The sequence below is a fragment of the Melospiza georgiana genome, chromosome 2 (genome assembly GCF_028018845.1).
Source record: "Melospiza georgiana isolate bMelGeo1 chromosome 2, bMelGeo1.pri, whole genome shotgun sequence".
Classification (NCBI taxonomy): Eukaryota; Metazoa; Chordata; class Aves; order Passeriformes; family Passerellidae; genus Melospiza; species Melospiza georgiana.
In genome coordinates this window covers 91,758,650-91,779,394 of record NC_080431.1, presented here as the reverse complement: position 1 = coordinate 91,779,394, position 20,745 = coordinate 91,758,650, and the positions used below count along the sequence as shown (strand labels likewise).

At 36.3% G+C, this 20,745-nt stretch overlaps 1 protein-coding gene across 4 annotated transcripts in view; it reads left to right on the top strand.

The window, feature by feature from the left end:
• Window positions 1-20,745, top strand: part of NECTIN3 (nectin cell adhesion molecule 3) — a 60,297-nt gene that overhangs the window by 20,278 nt on the left and 19,274 nt on the right. For all 4 annotated transcript variants that reach the window (XM_058044626.1, XM_058044616.1, XM_058044635.1 and 1 more), the window contains exons 2-5: window positions 3,474-3,812; window positions 10,574-10,870; window positions 12,553-12,670; window positions 14,747-14,898. In XM_058044626.1, coding sequence (XP_057900609.1) covers window positions 3,474-3,812; window positions 10,574-10,870; window positions 12,553-12,670; window positions 14,747-14,898 — 906 coding nt within the window. The remainder of the gene's footprint in view (window positions 1-3,473; window positions 3,813-10,573; window positions 10,871-12,552; window positions 12,671-14,746; window positions 14,899-20,745) is intronic.

The window sequence follows — 20,745 nt, the reverse complement described above, 5'->3', positions numbered from 1 at the left end:
GAGTTTTAATGCTGCAAGTGAGCCTTAGGGATCTTTTTGCTTTGTTTACTCTTTAAACATTCTGTCAAGTTGCATGAGTAGAGTCATTGCCTTGCTGTTTCAGGTAGTATTCTTGACTTTATTGCCAAGCATGGCATTGGATCACTGTGATCAAAAATCAGGTAGTGCATAGGGATTTAGCTGAAATTGAATCATGTTAAAAGTGCTTGAGATGGCAATCTTATCAGGCTCTGTGTGAAACAGTACAATTTTATGTATTCCACGGAAGCAAAAAGGAAAGGGAAGGCACATCTGTAAAAGCTTGGGCAACTATAAAGAAAAAAGAAAGAAAGACAACCTCATGATGCTGTGTTTACCTTGAGAATTTACAAAACATCTTGATTACTAAGAAAGGACAAAGTGTATCCAGAAGTTTTGTTGAGAATGACAGACTTCAATATTGTGAACCTGAGGCAGAAAAGGTCAGATTTCAAGAGGAGGAGGGCCAGGCCTCTTTAAAACAATAAATGCACGTTCTGTGCGCCTGTGTGTCCTAAATTTGGATCAGTTAAGGACCTGAATAGTGTGGTCTTGAAGTGGCTTGTTCTTCAGAACCTTGTGCATTATGAGCCTCTAAATGTGTTATTTTGGGGGAGACATGTAGCTCGTCATTCAATTACAATCTGTGAGCAGAATACTGACTCTTGAGTGGAAGTCGTTATGTCAAAGGAAATACTTATCTTAAGCATCCTGAGCCTTGGAGAGCCCTGAATATCTGCAAGTTAATTAGCTTGCTAGTTTGAACTATTAGCTTGATTGCTCTGCAACTACAGCTAGTTAAATAATAACTGGATGGAGATACTCTTCCAAATCAAATATGTGGCATTGGCACGTCAGATTTGAACTATTTCTAGCACTTTAAACATTTTGGAGTCTATATACTGTTTTATGAGCTGTATGTAAGTTCAAGTTAAATAATTTGTGAAGATAAGTTTGTTTGTTTGTTGATTTGGGTTTTTTTGCTCTTTGGAGTCTGACCATGTGTCAGAAGATAAGATGAATGTAAAAATGTAAAATTTGGAGTAGTGATATGTTAGCTTTCTACTTCCCTTGCTGGAGAAGGGGAAGAAAAAAGATCTAACTGATCAACATTCTATACCTGCAAGTGTGTTTATGTCTATAAATATATATGAGTCCTGCTCAGTTCAGTCTGTAAATCTTGAAAATAGCAGCAATGAAAAAGTTTGACTTCTGAAAATACTCATGTAATTCATGTGAGAACACAATGTTCTCATAGCACAAATGAGCTGTTAGAAGTATTCCTTGGTGGGAAAATTGAGTATTGACTTTTTAAATGTACAATGGTCATCTTTGTGTAGCTAAAGCCTCCAATTACTGGAAGCAGAGTTGTCAAAAAAAAAAAAAAGTAAAAGGAAGCAAAAGAGCTCATGTGTTCAGATAACAGGGATATTTTTTCAGTTTAGTTTGTTACCTTCTGCAGAAGTGTGAACGGTTTTTGTAAGTTCACTTTTTTGTGGTTTTTCAGTACTAAGCTGTTTGGGGTTATATTCATCTAATCACTATGATAAATTATAGGTTAAGATTCAGTAGATTTAGTGTTGCAGAAAGCAGATTCCTGATTGAAAGTGTTTTTCTTTGCTTAAATTACATTACAGAATATTTATATCCTATGCATTCTGAAATTCATTTCACAAATGTAACTTGTGAATTTATTTATAAGGTAGAAAGCAATAATCAAATACTTATTAAGGAACATTGCACCTTATGTTTAAATGTAGCAATGGCAAGTGGAGCTGAATTTTGGACAGAACTCTGCATTCCAGTTTGCAAATAGCTGCCCTCTTTCCAGTGTCTGTCACAATAATGTGTTAGATAAAAGGCATGAGGAGAATAGACAGAATGTTCTTGCACTACTTGTCATGGCAGATAGTCTCTATTTGAAACATGTTATGGGGTTTTTTCACTTTTCTTATTATTTTTGTCTCTTCACCAGCCCCACTTAGCTACTGATGTATCAACAATATTGGTCTGAATTTCTGGCTTAGTTTGACTCGTTTGTGTAGCTTAAGGTGTTCGTACTATTGATGTTAGTCACTGGTTTTATACTGAAGAAATCCATAGCTAAATCACTTTTTTGGGTGACTTCATTGACTGAGAAATAGTTTGAACGATGAAAAAATCAACCAATGGGAAGGAGAAAGCTTTTAACAATGGATTTGTAGATAAAGACTTTTAAGGACTGATTTCCTGAATGCATGGCTTGCTTTTTGTATGAGTTTGGTGAATGAAAAGGCAGCTAGCTCATGTCTCAAGATGGATGACTTCTTCATGCTTATGAGCATGGGGCTAATAAAATTTATACTTGACTTTTGCTTCATCAGTGAACTTCTTCAGTTACAGCTTGAGTACTGACTTGGTATCTGAAGAGAGAATCAGAGCATTTGAAATAGCTCTGTTAGAATCTGAGCTCAGAAAAAGGAAATACACTGTGGACTAAGACTTTAGTTCTTTTTCATCAGGTCAGTTTGCTCCAAGAGAGCTAATGAGTCAAGTTGCTGGACCATCTGTTGGCAAAAGAAGTTGTGAACCTATGGTATACTGAACTGCTTTGTCCTAGCGGATTTCCTTTTTTGAAAGGAGGGTGGTGTAAAATGCTGAGCTTAGAATGTAGTTGCAACTGTGGAAGACATTTTAGGTATTAAGCAGAAATATGTTGAATCCTAAGCAAGCACTTGCCTATGCCTACTCTTGCATATTTACTGTCTGAGACAAGATCTTGTGTGAAGACACACCACTGCACTGAAGCAGAAGGATTGCATATGTATGATGGTAAATGTCTTCATTAGGAGGTAGGGTAGGAGAGCTCAAGTTGAGGTCTTTGAGTGACTGCCACTGTAAACATGGAGTGGTTTGTGGGATTTTGATAGGGGCTTTTTTGTTTGTTTTTTTTTAATTGTTGCTTTGCTGTTTAAGTATTTACTGGTATGGTAAGTGCTAGAAGTTTCACTTATTTCTACTTATAAAAGATATGACTTCATAAAGATTATTGAAGGAGAAACACGTAAGTGCAGTAGTTAACATAAGTTTTTGCTTGATGCTCTAGATCAGTAATCAGACTGCTAAAAAGTACCATGTCTTGTGGTTTTGGTAAATCTGTGTTCATATCCAGAATGTTCATATCCAGTTAAATTCCCAAAAGACTGTTACCCAGTTACACAATTGTCAGGTTGTTTTTATATGAAGTTGTGTATTAGTGGTAGTATCCTCTGAAAAATGATTGATCTGTGCCTAGGTTTGATGTTTTTGCTTGAAATGTGTTTCTGTAGTATTCCAACACTGTTGTGAATCAGTTAATCAGAAAAAAAGCAGGAATTCCCTTCTATAAAGGTAAGCTAATTATGGAAGAAGGCTTACTGTGAAAACCAAGCAACATGTCTTTCTTGTGTAGCAGCTAACACTTGCTTTGTTTTTAGGTGCCTTAGCTGGACCGGTCGTTGATCCACATGTGACAGCAGTTTGGGGGAAGAAGGTTGCACTGAAATGCGTAATTGATGTAAATGAAACAATAACACAAGTTTCCTGGGAGAAGATAGATGGTAAAAGTTCACAGACTATTGCTGTTCATCACCCTGAATATGGAATATCTGTTCAAGGAGAATACCAAGGAAGAGTGGCATTTAAAAACTACTCACTTACTGATGCAACAATCATCTTAAAAAATGTAAGCTTTTCTGATGCAGGAGAATATGTTTGCAAGGCAGTTACATTCCCACTTGGAAATACACAGTCATCAACAACTGTAACAGTATTAGGTAAGTCAGCTTTTTTTTGAAAGCAAAATTCTGCAAATAACTTACAAATAAGTTGAATTTTACCATTTAACCTAAAGAAAATGCAAAATATGTGTTTGCTGGGCTTTCATTACAGGTGTACAATTTTTACTAATGTCACAGAGGAGACTTCTTTTGGTTCTTGCTTCTTTAGAACTTGTTATTTGAGTGTCTAGTTATTAAAAATAAATAATGAGTTCCTATTTAGGCATTATGCTGAAAACAAACATTCAGTTTGTATTAGCAGTGTTTTAGAGCTTTGACAGACAATGCTGATACCAGGGACTTTTGTCTATGTGCTGGGAAGCTGCTGAACTTGGGTTTAGCTACCGCCTTGGCTAAATTCCCTCAGTTAGTAGTGGGTAATCACCAGTCTTCAGAAAAAGCAGGTATTTCTAAACCTTGTTGATAACTGCTTGTCTCAGTGAAATAGTCCATCATCTGTAATGAGGTTAGAGAGCTCCCAGTGAGGGTCGATGTCCCGTGCCTGGAAACATTTGGATGGGACTTTGCAGCAGCCTGGTGTAGTTGAAGATTCCCCTGCTTATTGCAAGGGGATTGGACTGGATGACCTTCAAAAAGTCCCTTCTAATGCAATTCTATGATTTTATAAATATGCTGCTAACATGATAATTTAGTAGAGCTGCTTAGGTCTGGTGATGCAAACTGTTCTTTGCACAACGTAAATGTAAAGCAAAACTGTCTTAGATGACTGCTGGGAGTTGTGGAAAGAAAGAGTCAATTTAAGCTCTTGACTGTTTGTGGATAGTCATAATGTGAAACTTTGATAGACTTGAGGGTTTGTTTACACTAATTTTCTCCATCTTGTTGAGGGCTGAGTATTGCTGTCATAAGGAATTAGTGCTGAAGTGCAAGTAACTCAGGTGTTACTGCAGTGTGAGGTAAAATTATTACCCTGAAACTTGAAAGCCTGTTATTAAGTTGCCCTCTCCTTACAAGAGTGTTCTTCTTGTACTGATGTAAGGTACTTCTGTATCTCTTAGCCCAGGAGTAAAATGATATTTTCTGTAGCTGAGATGGTTGTGAATGACTATTTCTGTAAGCAGGTGTGCTTTTTAGGATCATCTCTTGGTCTTTGATACCAGCTTTTCATAGTAGTAGAATATTCAATGGGATTAATCAGAGGGCTGTAGCGCCGTATGTAAACTGGTTTTCACCACAAGGTGGGGCAAAATAAATGCATTAAAGCAACTGGCTTAATCCAATTTGAAACCAGTAACTTCACCAAAATTCTGTGTGATGCACAAAGCATGTGGTCTTATGGTTCTCTTTTTCACCTGACTTCCATCAGTACTGCAAGTGGCTATGTGTGTGGTTATTGAAGCAGTCTCTTCATTTCAGGTTTCAGCTATCATGCTTTACCAGTAAGCTGTGGGAATTTGTTACTACCTCCCCGCACCTTTTCTAGTTAGTTCCTCTTTCTAAGATTGGGGTTTTTTTCAGGTAACATTAGTTATTATGTCCATTTTGCACTCATAATATCAGGTTTCTGGAGGAACTTGGAAAGCACATGTATGTTTCATGTGCTTATTATTCTACATTTGGAAGAGTTAAAGGACCACAACTTGTTTCATTGAATATATGTTATGAAAAATTGCATTTGAAATAAGCAAAGAAGCATTAGTCAGGCATGCAGTGGTTCTGATCATAGCTTTTTTCATTTTTGATGTAGATGATTGCCAATTGCTGTAAGTCTCTCAGGACTCTCTAAATGGCAAAACCCAGCTGTTATTTGCAAAGATGCTTTTCCATCCTAGTTACCAGCGGCTTTGCTTGCATGTACCACTAGGTAGCTAACCCTCTGTTGGACTTAAATTCTATGGCCTCAGCTGTGTATTTTCTGTCCTTTTAGAAACTCTTTGCTACACTGACTTGTAGGCTTAAACTGTCAAAATACTGGGGAAGTAATGATGTTCAGAATATGTTTGTAAATTAATAAATTGTGAACTTTGCTGGCCTGAACTCAGCAATTCCAAGCTCATCAGAATCTTAAGGCATGCAATTGCTGTAATTTAAATCTTGATGTAACTTAAAATAATCTTCAATGATACATTGGCTGCATTCTCCCACTGGTACAAAAAACTCTTCCTTAAGTAAGGGAAAAAGTTCCTGTTCTAAGACTGAGGCTGTTTCCAGTTGAAGTAGGACTGCCTTTTTTCCTAGTCCCTGTCTGTTCTTATTCAGCGAAGAATTTGTTTCCTTCCCCTGTGTAGTGGACATACTTAGTCATGTACTAGATGCTTTTACACTATAAAGTGGACACACTGAAGACAAATGGAAGAAAGAAATAGCTGCAAGATAAAATGCCCTATGTTTTGCCACAGCGCACTGATCACTTAAGACCATATTTAAAACTTCTTGTGTGCCCCAAGTTTAACAGATGAGCCATGTTTGGTGACTTTGCCCACTCCCAGTTTGCTTTGTTTAGTGCTTCATGTCATCTTAAGGAAATGCACTGTAAAAGAAGAGGTTAAGACAGTAGAAATACGAAAATGCTTTTAGAATCAAACAGATATATTGAACTTTTCTGAAACTTTGATTTGCCAAACTTACCTTGTTAAACTTTGCAAAAAATGGCAAATAATTTTTGTGTCAAGCTGTTGGTTTCCCCAAGATCCCATGATGCTGACCAAATGAGGCAAACTGGTGTCTCAGGGCAGAAGAAAGGGCTTGTGGCTGGGTAGCTTGCAGAGCTGATATAATTTTTATGTGATTAACTTGAGTGCTGCCCATGACTACTTAAAATACTTGGTTTGGTTTAACTCTGTCTTGCTAAGTTGGATTTCTTATCATGGGTATTGATCCAAGTAGGTCTTGTTCCTCTGCAGCCTAGCTCTTACTGATGCTACAAGTGAGGAATGAATTGTACAAAGGAGTGTCAAAGGCATAGGTCATGAATTAGATCCTAGACACTCTAATGCAGAAAGTCTTCCAATTAGGAATTAAAAGATTGTGCATGTCAGGCAGTATAGATATTGGGTGCTACAGAATACTCAGAAGAAAGAAGAAGTATCAAGTAGATGGCAAATTAGCGAACTTACTGGCCTTAAAACAAAGAGGCAAACTGCCTCCCCCCCAAACTCTTAAAACAAGAAAACCCTAATAAGTTAATCATTAAGTATTAATTAGCATACAGGATAAAGTACACAGAAAGATAAAGCTCCTGGTTTTGAGGTGAGAGAAAATAAAAACTTGAAATAGTGTTTTGGAAAGAAGTTAATGAAGTGCATGTCAGATGTGATGAAGAAAATGACAATTTCCAGTGTCATGCTATTGCCAAGGAATCAATGAATTTAATGTTGGGACGAAATAATCCTGTGTGTTGTAATCATGCCAACATCATCCAGACCTGTGCCCAGTGTGCTCAGTTTTAAAACCAACAGAAGCAATTGAAAAAGGCTTATGAAGTACAGGAAAACCAAGAAGCAGCTTTTTGGCCTCGAAACTTGATGCAGTAAGATTTAATGCTCATGTCTGGATGCTGTATTCTGTTCATTTTCTGTAAAAAAGTATAAGGACCAGAGCAGCAAGAGATTTCTGGTATGCCTATGTTGAATGTAAGGTGAAGGTTGAATAAGCTGGGTTAAATTAGGTGGTGGTCATGAGTCTGTAAAAGTGCAAGCATAGATGGGCAAATTAGTTGAGACCTTTTGAACAACTGCCCATCTATCTTCCATGCTTCAGCCATCCTGTCTTTAATACTCAAGTATAGTTCACGCCATTATGTTGCTCTCACACTGTGGAAGTAGGTCTTGCTTTTGCATCTTAGGGGATTGATGGCTCCTTTTTCCACACAAAGCATTGTCCTCACTATCTTTTTAATTTGGCCTAAATAGAGCATAAGGTTTCTACTGAGTGAGTGTAGCAGCTTCTCTAATGTTCTCCCAGCTGCCTCTTGTGGCCTCCACCACCACTGTGGGCAGAGAAAGTCGTTAAAAATCACACTCATGTGGTACAACGAATGGTCCTGGGATAAGAGGACTGCATATAGAAATTACACTTCCACAAAACAAAAAATTAAACCAAAAAGAATGCCAAAACCCTGCTTTGGATAATCTGTTTTCCAAATTGAAAATGGTAAAACTGTTTTGCACTGTGAGAGATGAGATGTCAGTACCCCCTTGTAATTATGGATTCATTAACCAGATACTTCTTAATCCATGACTGAAACATCTAGAAAGGCCATAGAATAAGTATCTGGGCTTCTGCTTGTTTTGTTTCAGTTGTTGGGACAGAGTAGTCCTGAATGATAAACTATAGAAATAAGTATCCTAACAGCTGCTTTCAGTTTTTCAGTATGTGGTTATTTAGTTACCTTGCAGTTGATGTGTCGTACAAGAATCACAATTTATGAGAAGATATGACAATAGAAGCCTAAACATTTCTGATGTATAAAAAAAAAACTAAACATGGAAACAGGTAGGACTGGGACTAAGTGTATTTTATGACGCTGAGTAGTTTTGAATAGTTTACCTTTGGTGTCTAGTTGACAAATGTAAAACCAAATATTGCACAATGAACTCAAACTGACAAATCTCTGGTATCATTTGAGAAAGCAGGTGTTTAAAATTTGTCTGTCATGCTGCTTGAAGGCTTCTTTTTCTAAAAGTACAGTATTGAGTAGTCTTCTTTGGGTCTGGACATCTGGACAACAACTTAGATAAGAGTTTTTGTTTACTTACATATCCCTTCACAAAGAGGTGGAGAAAAAATTACACAGTTGCATATTTTGTTTTGAAGAAAAATCAAAGGAATAGAACATATCAAGCTGTTATTTCCAGCTGAAATTATTTGAGTCTAGAGTTTTGGCATGAAATGCTAATGATAGCTGCTAATTTAATTTATTTTACTATTATGGAAATCTTTGGAAGGGAGAAATACAGCAAAAATTAGAACTTTCATGTATGTAAAATTCTAAATATAAATTTGGGTTTATACTTCTGCATTTTAGTAATGCTACAGAAGCTATTGAAGAAATCTCTACCACTGATTTTGGAAGGACAAGGCAGTAGAGTTCATGTTAAATCAGGAAAACCAAATTGTGGGTCAAATAACAAAGCTATGTTATGTCAAGTTCTTCATACTAGGTTTTAAAGGCTTGTTTGGCAGATGAGACAATGCTTCATATGTACATCAGCTCAGATATGCAAGCTTACTGCACAAAGCTCTAGCTGTTGCTGGTGTTGCAGAGCAGGGAATCAGATTTTGAAAGAAGCTGTATTAAAAATACTTCAGATCTAGAAGAGTGAGTGTGCAACTTGGTAGAAAATAACCTGCTATTGGCTTATTTTCAGTAGGGTTACTAACAAATCTCACAGGGTGGTCATTCAGAGAAGCAAAGTAGAATAATTTGCTCTTGGTATCTGCCCAAACAATCCTTCAGTTTCCTAACAACTTGTATTCTTCAACCATTTCTATGCATAGAACAGAAGATACGTTTTTTGTAAGGTTATCCATTTAATAGTTGCCTTTTCTTTTAGTATAATTGAGCAAATGATAAACCAACTTGTTCAGACATGAACAGTGTTAGACTGAGCAGAAAACAGTCAAAAACTGATCCTGGCACTAAATGGGCTGAAGCTGAAAAAATTTATCTTTGGAAGGTATAGGTAGTTGGAGAACTTGCCAGGTATGGTACTTTGCTCTGTTCTCTTACAAGATGTGTCTGTGGGTCAGCTTCAATTTATTGGAAAGAAATTCCATGAACTAACTTTTTTCCTTCTGATACTGAAAGGCACAGAACTTGCAAGATTTATCTCTGCTTTGTGATTAGTGAGGGCTGATCCACTGAGGTGGATTCTGAAGCATTATGGTGAGTAGCAATGACCTTCCTTCAGAGGACTTCAGTAGCCAGATTAGAGCAAGAGACCAGGATTGTGGAACAGGCTAGTACACTACTGCAAGCCTGTCCCTTACAGAACTGGTGACACAAATGGGCCATTCTAAAACAGCCCAGCCATGGTTTGTATCTGAAGCACCAGGTAGTTCTTCTGACTTGGGCTGCAGCTGGTGGGTGGCTTGTACAGGGCCAAAACAGATTTGCTAAACCAAAAGGAAATTTTTTGGAAGCTTTTTAGTCTATAGCCCTCAGCAGTAGACTCGTCCATGAAGTGCTCAACTTCCTTTTAGAAAGAATTGTGTTCCCCAAGTTTTTAAAATTTTGGGGTGAGCAGTGGCTTTATGAGGAGGTCACTTCCTTCCACATGCAAATTACTTTAGTCTTAGTATTGAGTTCCATGTAGGCAAAATATATATATAGGCAAAAATTTTATTTTTATATAAAACAATGAATTTTATTTTTATTGTATTTTGTTACTGAAATTTTATTTCCATATAGCTTACTTTGTATATTAAAAACTTAGATAAATTTCATGTACAATTGCATATTTCTGTGTACTTATTAATCCTTTATTCAGTGTGTAGTTTGTATATATAATAAAGATGCAGCTTGGAAGTAATTTCTATAACAGTGATCAAGAAAAGCTTAAACTCCTAATGTTAGAACACTGAAGTAGATTTCAAGTGACACAAACTGACAGTACAGGTAGTGTCAGCAGGCCAAAGCCTTGTGGAACTATCATCTCTTGAGATATGCGTGGTCTTCTAGGATGTCTGATTAACATGAGCATTTGCAAGCGGATTAGATCTTGTTTAACTTAAGTAGTGACACTTTCAAAGATGTGGAATTCTTGTTTAAATCTCCTTTTTTTCCCCCTCCTTAGTTGAACCTGTTGTGAGCTTAAAGAAAGGACCAAACCCTCTAATAGATGGTGCAAATAGGACAGTAGCAGCCACTTGTACAGCAGCCATTGGAAAACCTGCTGCGCAGATTGACTGGGAAGGAGGCCTTGGTGAAATGGAATCCACCTCTACTTTGTTTCCAAATGAAACAGTGACAATTGTAAGCCACTATGTGATTGTCCCAACACGATTTGCTAGAGGAAGACACATAACTTGTGTTGTGAGGCACCCCACCTTTGAAAAGGAGATGCGATACACTTACGTGTTGGACATACAGTGTAAGTATTCTGTGAGGTAATTACTCCTGGTTTGTATCTTGCAACTTTCCCCTTAATCAGTGTTCCACGGGAAAGAGATGAGCACTTTCTGCTTCAGGAAAATGGAAACTGTATAGAAAAGCTGCAGTAAGAGGCAGGTCAGACAGGAGTAAAAGCCTAGGGTCTCTATGGAAAATAAAGTCATGAAGTTAGAATACTGTTACATTTCTACTGTTTTGGATATTGAATCATGGATATACATGAGGGTTGATACAAAAGCTGTTTATAGTGTCTTACAATTTCAGCAGTATTAAAAATGCTAATGGAAATTCATGTATGAGATGCTAAGTTGAAAATAGGTCTTAAGTTACTTTCGGATTATTCACCAAGCTTTGTCCACTCTAACTAGCACAAGGAAACAAGAACATAATAATATAATTCAAACCTGCACCGGGCTTCTTTAAAAAATTTATGGCTTTTAAAAGATGTGAATACAAAACAAAGTGGCTTACAGTGTTGCTTAGTTAAAACCAGTTAAGACAAGTAAGCTTTAGGCATGCGGTCCCTTTTTGTTAGACAGTACATATGTGAACAAAACCAGCTATTTTCGTGTTGGTCCTTTGGTGGCCTGTCTTGGCTGTGTGCTGCTTTAAAGTTCCTAAATCACAGAAGTCTGTCAGTTCAAGTAGAACAAATGTAGTGGCTGGGAAAAGTAGACTTGGCTGTTTTGATTTGACTAGAATTTCATTTTGGCTTGGTTTTGTTCTGTTTGGTAAAGAATCACTTATTTTGGCATAAAATAGTGATTAACACTGCTTTATTTTATTGGTCTTGAAATAAAGTTCTAGATTGGAGGGTCATTGATACAGAAATAAAACTGAAGAGGATTTGTATTGTCTCAAACAGTGAATAAAATAATTGTTTCCTGTTGAAAATGAAGTGAGGGTGCAAGTTGGTCTTCAATATTTTCATCTGAGATTAGTGTTAATGCATGTTTCAGAATTTCTAACAAGGTTGTATAGTAAGGTACGCAGCAACAAGCGAGAAGCAGCATGTGCTCTTCAGTCTTCCCTAACACTTATTAGCTTTTGCAACTGTTTCTCCATTTTGGCTCCAGAGTTTATCCCAAATCATACTAGCTTGTCTGTTCCTTGGCTTTTAAGTATTTTTCCAACACCTCTCTGAAATCACCTCCTGGCCTTTTAAGGCCATAACATAATTCTATATTTTGATGTCAATGGATAATTTAATCTTTACAGTTGGCATCTGTGAACTTTTTGTTGATTTCTTAATTATCCGGTTTCTCCCAAGGTTGTTTCTGGTCCTTTGCTGTATCTTGTTAGTGAGGAGTAGTTCTAAGTTACCATTCCTCCTTCCCAAAAACATGAAACTGATTCTTTTTTTCTGAAGTCCTCTTACTTCTCCGGGTGCTGTGTGGTTGCTGAAAACACACTGGGAAAGTTGCACTGATCAAAACTTTTGTTCACTGCTGCATATTAATGTTGTAGCTTGGAATTGTATCATGCTCTCTGTGTATTTTGGTGGTGGTCTTCAAATTAAAAACAAAAAGGCAACCAGCAACTAAAGCACACAACAAAAAAAAAACCACAGGAGAAAAGTACCTGTCTGTTCTAACAATCTTACACACGATTCACTTTTAATGTAAAAATTGTGATTGTTCATAGATGATTTTTTTTTGTCAGATACCCCAGAAGTTTCAGTAACTGGGTATGATGGAAACTGGTTCATTGGAAGAGGAAATGTTCAGCTCAAATGTAATGCCGATGCAAATCCATTACCTATGGAATTCATGTGGACCAGGTAAATATTTATGAAAAGGGACTTGGCACATGATTCAAGTGGTATAATCACTTTGCTTACAGTAAATGCATGTTTTGAAAACAAAGAATATGTGACTTGTATTGGTCATATTGGTTTTATCCAGCTTTTTAAAAGGGGAGTACAAGATGTGTGTTTGTATGAATACAGGTGATATCTTGTAAATTTATGTGCCTAAACAGTTTGTCATTACTCTCAGGGTAAAGTGTCTTTAGTTACTCAAGGTATACTGAGCTTTCTGTGTTACAGCATGTAGAGCAAAGACCGATAACTCTAATAAGCATCCAACTATTATTTACATATGCCTCTAATGAAAAAATTTAAAAGCTTATGTATCATCCACATTTCATGAATCTGTGGACTACCATCCCAGGCTTAGCTCAAAATCACTGTGATGAGAAATTTCAGCGCATAAAAATTCCTGTGTTTAAAAAAAGCCCCCAACAGCTATTCCATTTGCTTCTTCAGATGCACTAGGTTCTTAGTTCTCTCATTTGAATTTGAAACATACGTAAGAACTAATCAATACTACAAATGTTCACAATTCTAGAAGAAATGAAGCTATTTAAATACAGTTAAAGCCATTTGAGCTTCAGAGATCATTGCTAGACTTCCTAAACTTAAAATGGAAGAAACTTTTACAGGAAATCTAAATTTTCTGGAATAAACCTGGTATGCCTTTCTGAGCACCAACAAAACCCATCCAAAAATCTAGTACTAGTGAATAAGAAAGTTCATGTGTAGGGGGGAAATCCATGTAAAAGAAGGGTAGCTTGAGCTTGGAGAAGTGCTGTGTTGAACTGTGTACTGTTTGACTGGTATCAGATTACAATAGGTTGTAGAACTACCTTACCAAGGAGATTTGTCCCTTGGAATCCAAGATGGCATTGTATTTACTGGGATAGTGAGATTTTCATGGTTAGTAATATTTTTAAATGTTGCATGTATGAGAACTTTATTTGGATAGAGCTTTCAAACCACTTGACTGTTTTTATAACATTTCTTGAAATAAGTACTTCTGGTACTGTGAATTATGAAGTATGTGACTGATGACTTTTATCAGCAATTCTGGGCAATAAACACAGCAAAGGACTAGGGATCTTGTCTTGAACTACATTTTCTGAAGATTGTATTTAGTGTTAACTGTCAAGTGTTTGTTTCTTTTCCTTTGAGTACCTGTTTTAAAGTGATGGTTGCCTTTTTGTTCAATACTACTTTAAAGAAAATCACACTTTCTAAATGCTTTCAAGATATTGTCATCTAGTGATCTAGTTTGAATATTGATTTAGGCCTGCTTGGCCGTTAATAGGTACTTAGATAAATCAAAATGGATTTCAATAGCATGGAATTACAGATGTTTAATGGACAGTTGGCAACTCTGTTAGAATAGTTCCAGGGCCTTTGTCCTTCCCTTTTTCTCCTGCGTTTATGCAGTTGTTACTGCAATCTCAGACAGAATTGTACAGGGAAATGATAGATTTAGAAAAGTCAATTGATAAAAAATAATTATTCAGCCAGTTGTTTCCCCAGGTGTATTGCCAAGTACCACATTCCATTTCAGTGCTGTAATTTAGACAGAAGAGTGATGGGAGGTAAGAAAACACAGTTCAGGAGAGGAGAAAGTGCTGGAATTCTTGCTCAGAAGTTCTAGTCAAAATGTCCTCCAAATTAAGAATGTATGGACAGAAATATCTACTGGATGCAAATGAACAGGCAGCTAATCCGGACAGCAGAAGTGCTTCTTAGACTGTTAGTTTTCAGAGCTTGGGTTGTCTTGTTCCTCCAAGTCCTTTTGAGATGTTGTTTGCTTAGCTGTAGAAGTGTTGATTTTAGACAGCTTGCTAGTTCCAGCAGATCTGACATTTAAAGGATTTTGCCCAGAAATTAAATACTGAGTAAACCTTCAGGTGTACACTGAGAATATTGAAGGGAAGCCCACTGGAAGTGTCAGAGCACAGTGAAAAATTCATTCTAGAGATTATTGGCAATATTATTTTAAACTCCTTCTGTTTAAACTAGTTATAAATATACACATTTGAAATATAACTGTTCTTTTAGGTTGGATGGACAGTGGCCTGAAGGATTGTTGGCTGTTAACAATACTCTGCAATTCAGCAGCCCTTTGACTTATAACTACACTGGGACTTATATCTGTAAGGTCACTAATGCTCTTGGTCAGAAAAGTGATCAGAAGACTATCTACATATTAGGTAAGTTTTACTTCTTAGCAAAGACAGTATATTAACTTGGAGTATTTTTTTGTCAGTGATCAAATGAGCAAACTGAAGAGCCAGTTATTGCATTAAATATAGGAAAAATATATTCTTTTTGTGTGAAAAACCATTGAAAGTGTGGATTTAAAAGCTACAGCACATATTGGGATTAAACTGACTCTTGAATAGGAACATATAGTGGAAATTCTTATGGCTAAGGTGCTTCTGAGATGATTATTTTCTCTTGGTAATTTTACTTTTTGTGCGGTGTTAACCTGTGTTTGACAAGACACATTGACTGCAATAAGTAGTACCTTGTCTTTAATAAATTGAGAAAACAGATGTTAGTGGAAGGAAAACAATTATGTTTAGAAAAGCTAAACATGCTCTTTTAAGGAAGTTAGAGTTATGTTCTGAATTGTGTCCATTTTATACCAGTTACTTGTGTCATTTTCTCAGGGTGCAGATACCCAGTAATCATCAAGTTAAATACCTCATGCAGAACTCTTGCTGATCTACTTAGTACCATGTAGAGAATTTGTGTGTCTGTGTAGCACTACTGCTGCTGGAACACACATCCTTGCAGCATTAACACAATGTGATTAATGTTTTACTGTGACACCTTTTATGTGAAAGAGCACTATGACTTACAGTAAGCATGAATACTTCTATACACATGTGGAAAAGCTGTTCAGATTTCCATAAGGGATTAAGTAAATTAGCTTGATGAATAAATGCTAATATTATAGGGTTTCGAAGGAAGATAATAGACATGAAAATTAGAACTTCATTATGTTGTATTGTGTTGCTGCTTTCCAGTAAGTTCTTGACATTAGTTATTTCATTAAGTAAATTAAGTCAAAGCACATGTTGGCCCATTAGAGAATGCAGAGATGGTGCATACAAACATAGATGACTTCTTTGTTAAAACTCCATATGAACACTTGAGTTAAAATGAGAATATAAGACTAAAACTGTAAGTACAAAATGTTTGAAACCATATCAGTCAGAATTCACTTTTGACAGTTCTCTGTATCTTTAGAATGAATGATAATGTTGAAGTCAGTCACTGTAGGCCACTGTGGAAAGCTAGTAAGTTCTAACTGTGTAGTCAATGAGCTAGTTAACTGGAAACTTCTAAATAGTTTGAGACAGTTGAATTACTTGTAAACTACTTAATACCTAGAATTTTATATAATTTAAAAGATTTCAAGTGCTGCCAATTGTTATGAAAGTTATTTCTGTGAGAGTTACTTTTGGATGTTTTGTTTCTAAGGCTGCTTCTACGGAGAAGACTTCATGGCTGCAGAGCAGTCTCAAAACAAGTACAAAAACTGGCACATTGTAAGAAATATCAATTCAAAAAATTAGAAAATCATCATTAAATGGGGTAAAATGTTTGACTCAAATATAACTTTCAAATACACTTGCTCAAAAAATAACAGTGCAGTTTATAGCTTTGTTCTCAGCCTTATTCTAAGGAATGGGGAAAAGTTTTTTTCAAGTCCACTCTTCAAGTTGTCAGTTCTGTAAATGTTATGTGATCTAAATAGACCTCATGCTTTTTACCGTGACTGTCATGCATGAAAATTAAAGGTTGTCATTCCAATTATGTTTTCAACTAACAGACTAAAACAGGTCAACCAGGAAATCCTAGATAATATTTTCTAAAATGAATCAAGTTTTTAAAAAGCAGGGTAGGCATACAGGCTAGTTGGACTGTGGTGATGGTTTGTGTTCTAGCCTAATGCAAATCTTACAGAGTTTAAAACAGCTCAGTGAGAGATAGTTAAGCTGCAGCAGTTGGCGTTTGCTGTGAATTGATGGACGCTGTTTATGTGTGTGCTGCTTTTCAGCTGTGCTCAGCAACTTGGTTTTACTGTAGCAATTTAACTGCAATTAGCAAACCTTAGCTGTTTTCAGGGAGCAACAAAACTGAGCCTCACTTATTGTGCAGTCTATACAGTGTCATGGTTCTGCCAGGTAAGTCCACCTGTAACAATAAAGGTTTTAGCTCTCAGTAAATTTCAGTCTTTAAAAGTGTTATGTTGATCATGCTGACAAAATTATTAAAAGCACTGTGTATAAATTTTTTGTATATAGGAGATTTGATAAAAAAAGGAGAGGTGAAGCAATTATTGGTGTAACACCTGTATTGTTCTCAGAAACAAATACTAAGTACGTTCTATTGTAACTCTTGAAAATAACTTTACAAAGTGATTGGTTCCTTAATTGAAAAGCCCTTAAATGATGCAGGATGGGCAAGTAACCAATAATCAATTTACTTACCACCTGTAATATTTGACTTAACTCACCAGGTATCTATTAATAGTAAACATGGCAGTGATGTACTGTAGAGCAATAAGCTGAAATAATAAATTAGCTTATTTTTCTGTCTTTGCTCTTAGCCACTGCATAAAACTTGGTATAAAATGTGAACTGAAACTTGGAAGTTAACAGACAAAGCTGTGTGATCACACCATCTTTCAAATTTTAATTATGAAGCTGTCAAAAAGGATTTATGAAGTTAATGTTTTTGAACAGTCACCATGCTCGTAGTTGTTAAGCTTTTTAACTGCTAGAAAAAAATACCTATTAAGTTGAAATGTGTTGTAGGTTTGGAATATAGCTGAGCAAAAGATTGGTTTTGGTCCTGATATTCATTGTTAAAGTCAAAGCTACATTTTTAATAAGTTCTGTTGTGATCCTAAATCTTGTTAATATTCTTGAAGTGAAATACAGAAATGAAAGAGAAGTAGTTGACAGGAGCTAAATAGTATCTTCAGCTTCCAGCTTCAGGAGATTCTACATCATTATAGGAATAGAGAAATACTCAAGTAGTTTTTGAAGTGTGGTACTTATTTTTATATGGCATTTAAGGCCTAGTCATTTTTGCAATTTTTATCAATTCAATGATGTAAAGCTAAACTTTTTCCATAGTTGTCCAGCAAAAGCAAGTCATGCTCCTAGTGGAGTTCAAGCATTGAAGTAAGTTTTCTAAAACATGCTGTCAGTTTGATATATAAAGCTCTTCCTTGTACAATATTGATTTACTCAGTTTTCTTACACAAGGAATTGAATTTTGTTTTCTTGACTCTTTCACCTTCATACTGTATACTGAGGCTTTCCCTTTCTCCCCTTGCAAGGGAGAGGTGACCTGTGAGGCTTGCATTAAGGTTGGAACATACTTCTTCTGTCATGACAGCCTTTGGAAGAGATTACTTTTGTTAAAAGTAAACCCAGCCTTTGTTAGGCAGCAATCCTAGAAAGGTGTATTTTGTAAGCACAAGGGGTCACCTTCTTGTAGAGTGGACATTGTGAGGATTAACATAGCAGAGACTGATAGTTGGTTTTAGGTTTTGCTGCTTCATATATAAACCTCTGTTCTGAGAGCACCTTGTGAATACGGGCACTCTCTTATTTTCTAAATTACATATTGGTGGGATGTTGACAAACTGCTCTTTAGCAAAGGGCTTTTGCTCCCTGGTCTAGTAGCCTTTGAATTTTCAGTGGTCTTCCTGAACAGTCTTCCATGCTGGAGGTTACAATAATAATAAGTTTCTCTTGAGTCCCAAAAAAATACCAAAGTCTTTTATCTGATGCATGAAAATCCCAGCTAGAAACCACAAAAGCACACTGAACTTTGAAAGTGGATGATTGATGAGAGAAACTGTTGACAGCAATATTAGTATTATGCTGCCAAAATAGAGGTGGGGGAGCACACACTGAAAAGAATCCTAAGGAAAATGTTTAGCTGCAGTGTGAAACCTTTGTAGGCAAGACACTGTGGGGAGACTGTTATGCAGTATCCTCACTGACTACTTGACATTAGAGTAGCAGTGGCTGGAGAAAGAAAGAATCATAAATTTCCAAATCATTTGCTCTCAGACTTTGAGTCTTCCTCCACGGAAAGCTGACTTTCCTGCTGTCATAAAGGAGTTGCTACATAAGCTTTTCAGCAGTTGAAAGAGCTGATTCTTAAGACCTAACTGCACAGAATTATTATTCAATTTTTAAGTACTTAACATCTAAGGATGATTTAGCAAGAACAGCAAGTCAAGACACGTATGTATCTGTGCAAACATACAGAGGCAGTCCTTGCCACTCAGTAAAATGGTGTATGCAAAGAGAGATCTTGTAATTTGTTCAAAGCCAACTCACTTGTGGATTAGATGTAATTGATAGCAGATCCTTGTCTTGTAGGAGGCAAAAAAAGGGGACATTTGCATCTTGAATTGTGTGGGATTGTTTTTTGCAAATAGAGAGAACTATTTCTGGCCACTCTGTTGTGGCTTTTAGAACCAGACAGACTTTGACTGTCTATGTTAACACACAGCAAGTCTCCAAGGAACCTTTTTTTCCAAAACTTTGTTTCTTTAATATGACAAATTCTAACCCAAATAAATTATGACAGCATTGAATTATCTTACCTGTTGTAGAACTGGTCACTTTACCTCTCAAATACTTCATAGTAGGCTAAATCCAAAATGGTTTATGGTTTAAGAGTATTGTGTTCTGTTGTTGACTTTTTTTTTTTTAACAATGATAAGCTGATAATACCAAGACAGGATTTAAACCTAAAACTTTGATGATAGTGATCTGATTTTTAGGGATGATTTATCCATCTCTTTCTACTTTCTTCTCTCTGACATTTGGCTTATTGTTGGCTTTGGATTGGCAACAGAAGCAGAAGTGAGTCCCAGAAATTTGAAGGATGTGGTGTAGCAGGAGGATTGAAGCAGGGAGATGTAGTGTTTGGGATGCGAAACATGTTATGTTAGTTGGATGCCTCTACTAAACTTAATGGTAGAAACTCCCCTGCCCAAGATAAGTTGTTGGTATTGTAAGACATGAGAAAACTATATCAAGAATAGTCATTTAAGGGAAAAATAAAAATATCTAGCTGACACTGTTGAAAGTTGGTACTGGCTTTGATGGGAAACATCTGGAAAACAATTAAGAGTGTGAAAACTAAGCACTGCACTGGGACCATGGTCCTTTAATTTGAGGTAGTATCAGAACTTCATTTGAAATCAAGAGCAGGTCATGCTTTTATTGGCAGAAAACGGTGTCAAAGGCTTTGAAACCAACTAGGAAATGGAAGGAGACAATTTTCTTGCTATATTCATACCAGAAAATTGGGTTTTGCTTTGTTCAATTATGTCTCTTATTTTAATGGGGGTGGTAGCTATGTAAGGGTAGAAAAATTTTGTTGGGATCTTTGCTTGTCTTCATCATTACTGCAGGGTACATGTAATAAGGATTTGAACAGGCTCCAGAACATAGTAAGAAACAAAAACTGTAAACAAGATGTATTTAAACTAAACCCAGGTATTTTCCAGAATTTGATACTTTCAGCTCCCTGACCCACATGGATATTTTAATATGTTGTGCTTTGTGCAACAACCGAAGCCTACATTAGTGAAAGAGACAAGAGCTGTTAAACATTGGGTACGAAATAAAGTGTTAAAGGAAGTCATCAGTAGGAAATTGTTGCTTTTGCATAAAGTGCCATATGAAACAAAATTTAAATTATGCCCTTAATGTTTTGTGGAAAGCATTAAGAAGTCAAACATTTATCAGTGATTATGTGAAATATTAAAGAACTTGCTGAAATGAAATAGTGTCATCTTTCATAGCTACAGATATGAGTGGCATTTTCTTCATTTGGAGATGACATCTGAGATGTTATTTGCAAGCAAAATATTATGAGGTGGACATAAAACTTTGGCATTCCTCATCTTAAAGTTGTTCTCCATTTGGGGAACTTCCTTGGTACAGGAAGAAAAAAAAATTAGCTTACATTTAGAAAGTTCTGGGTGATGTCAGAAGTGAACTCACATA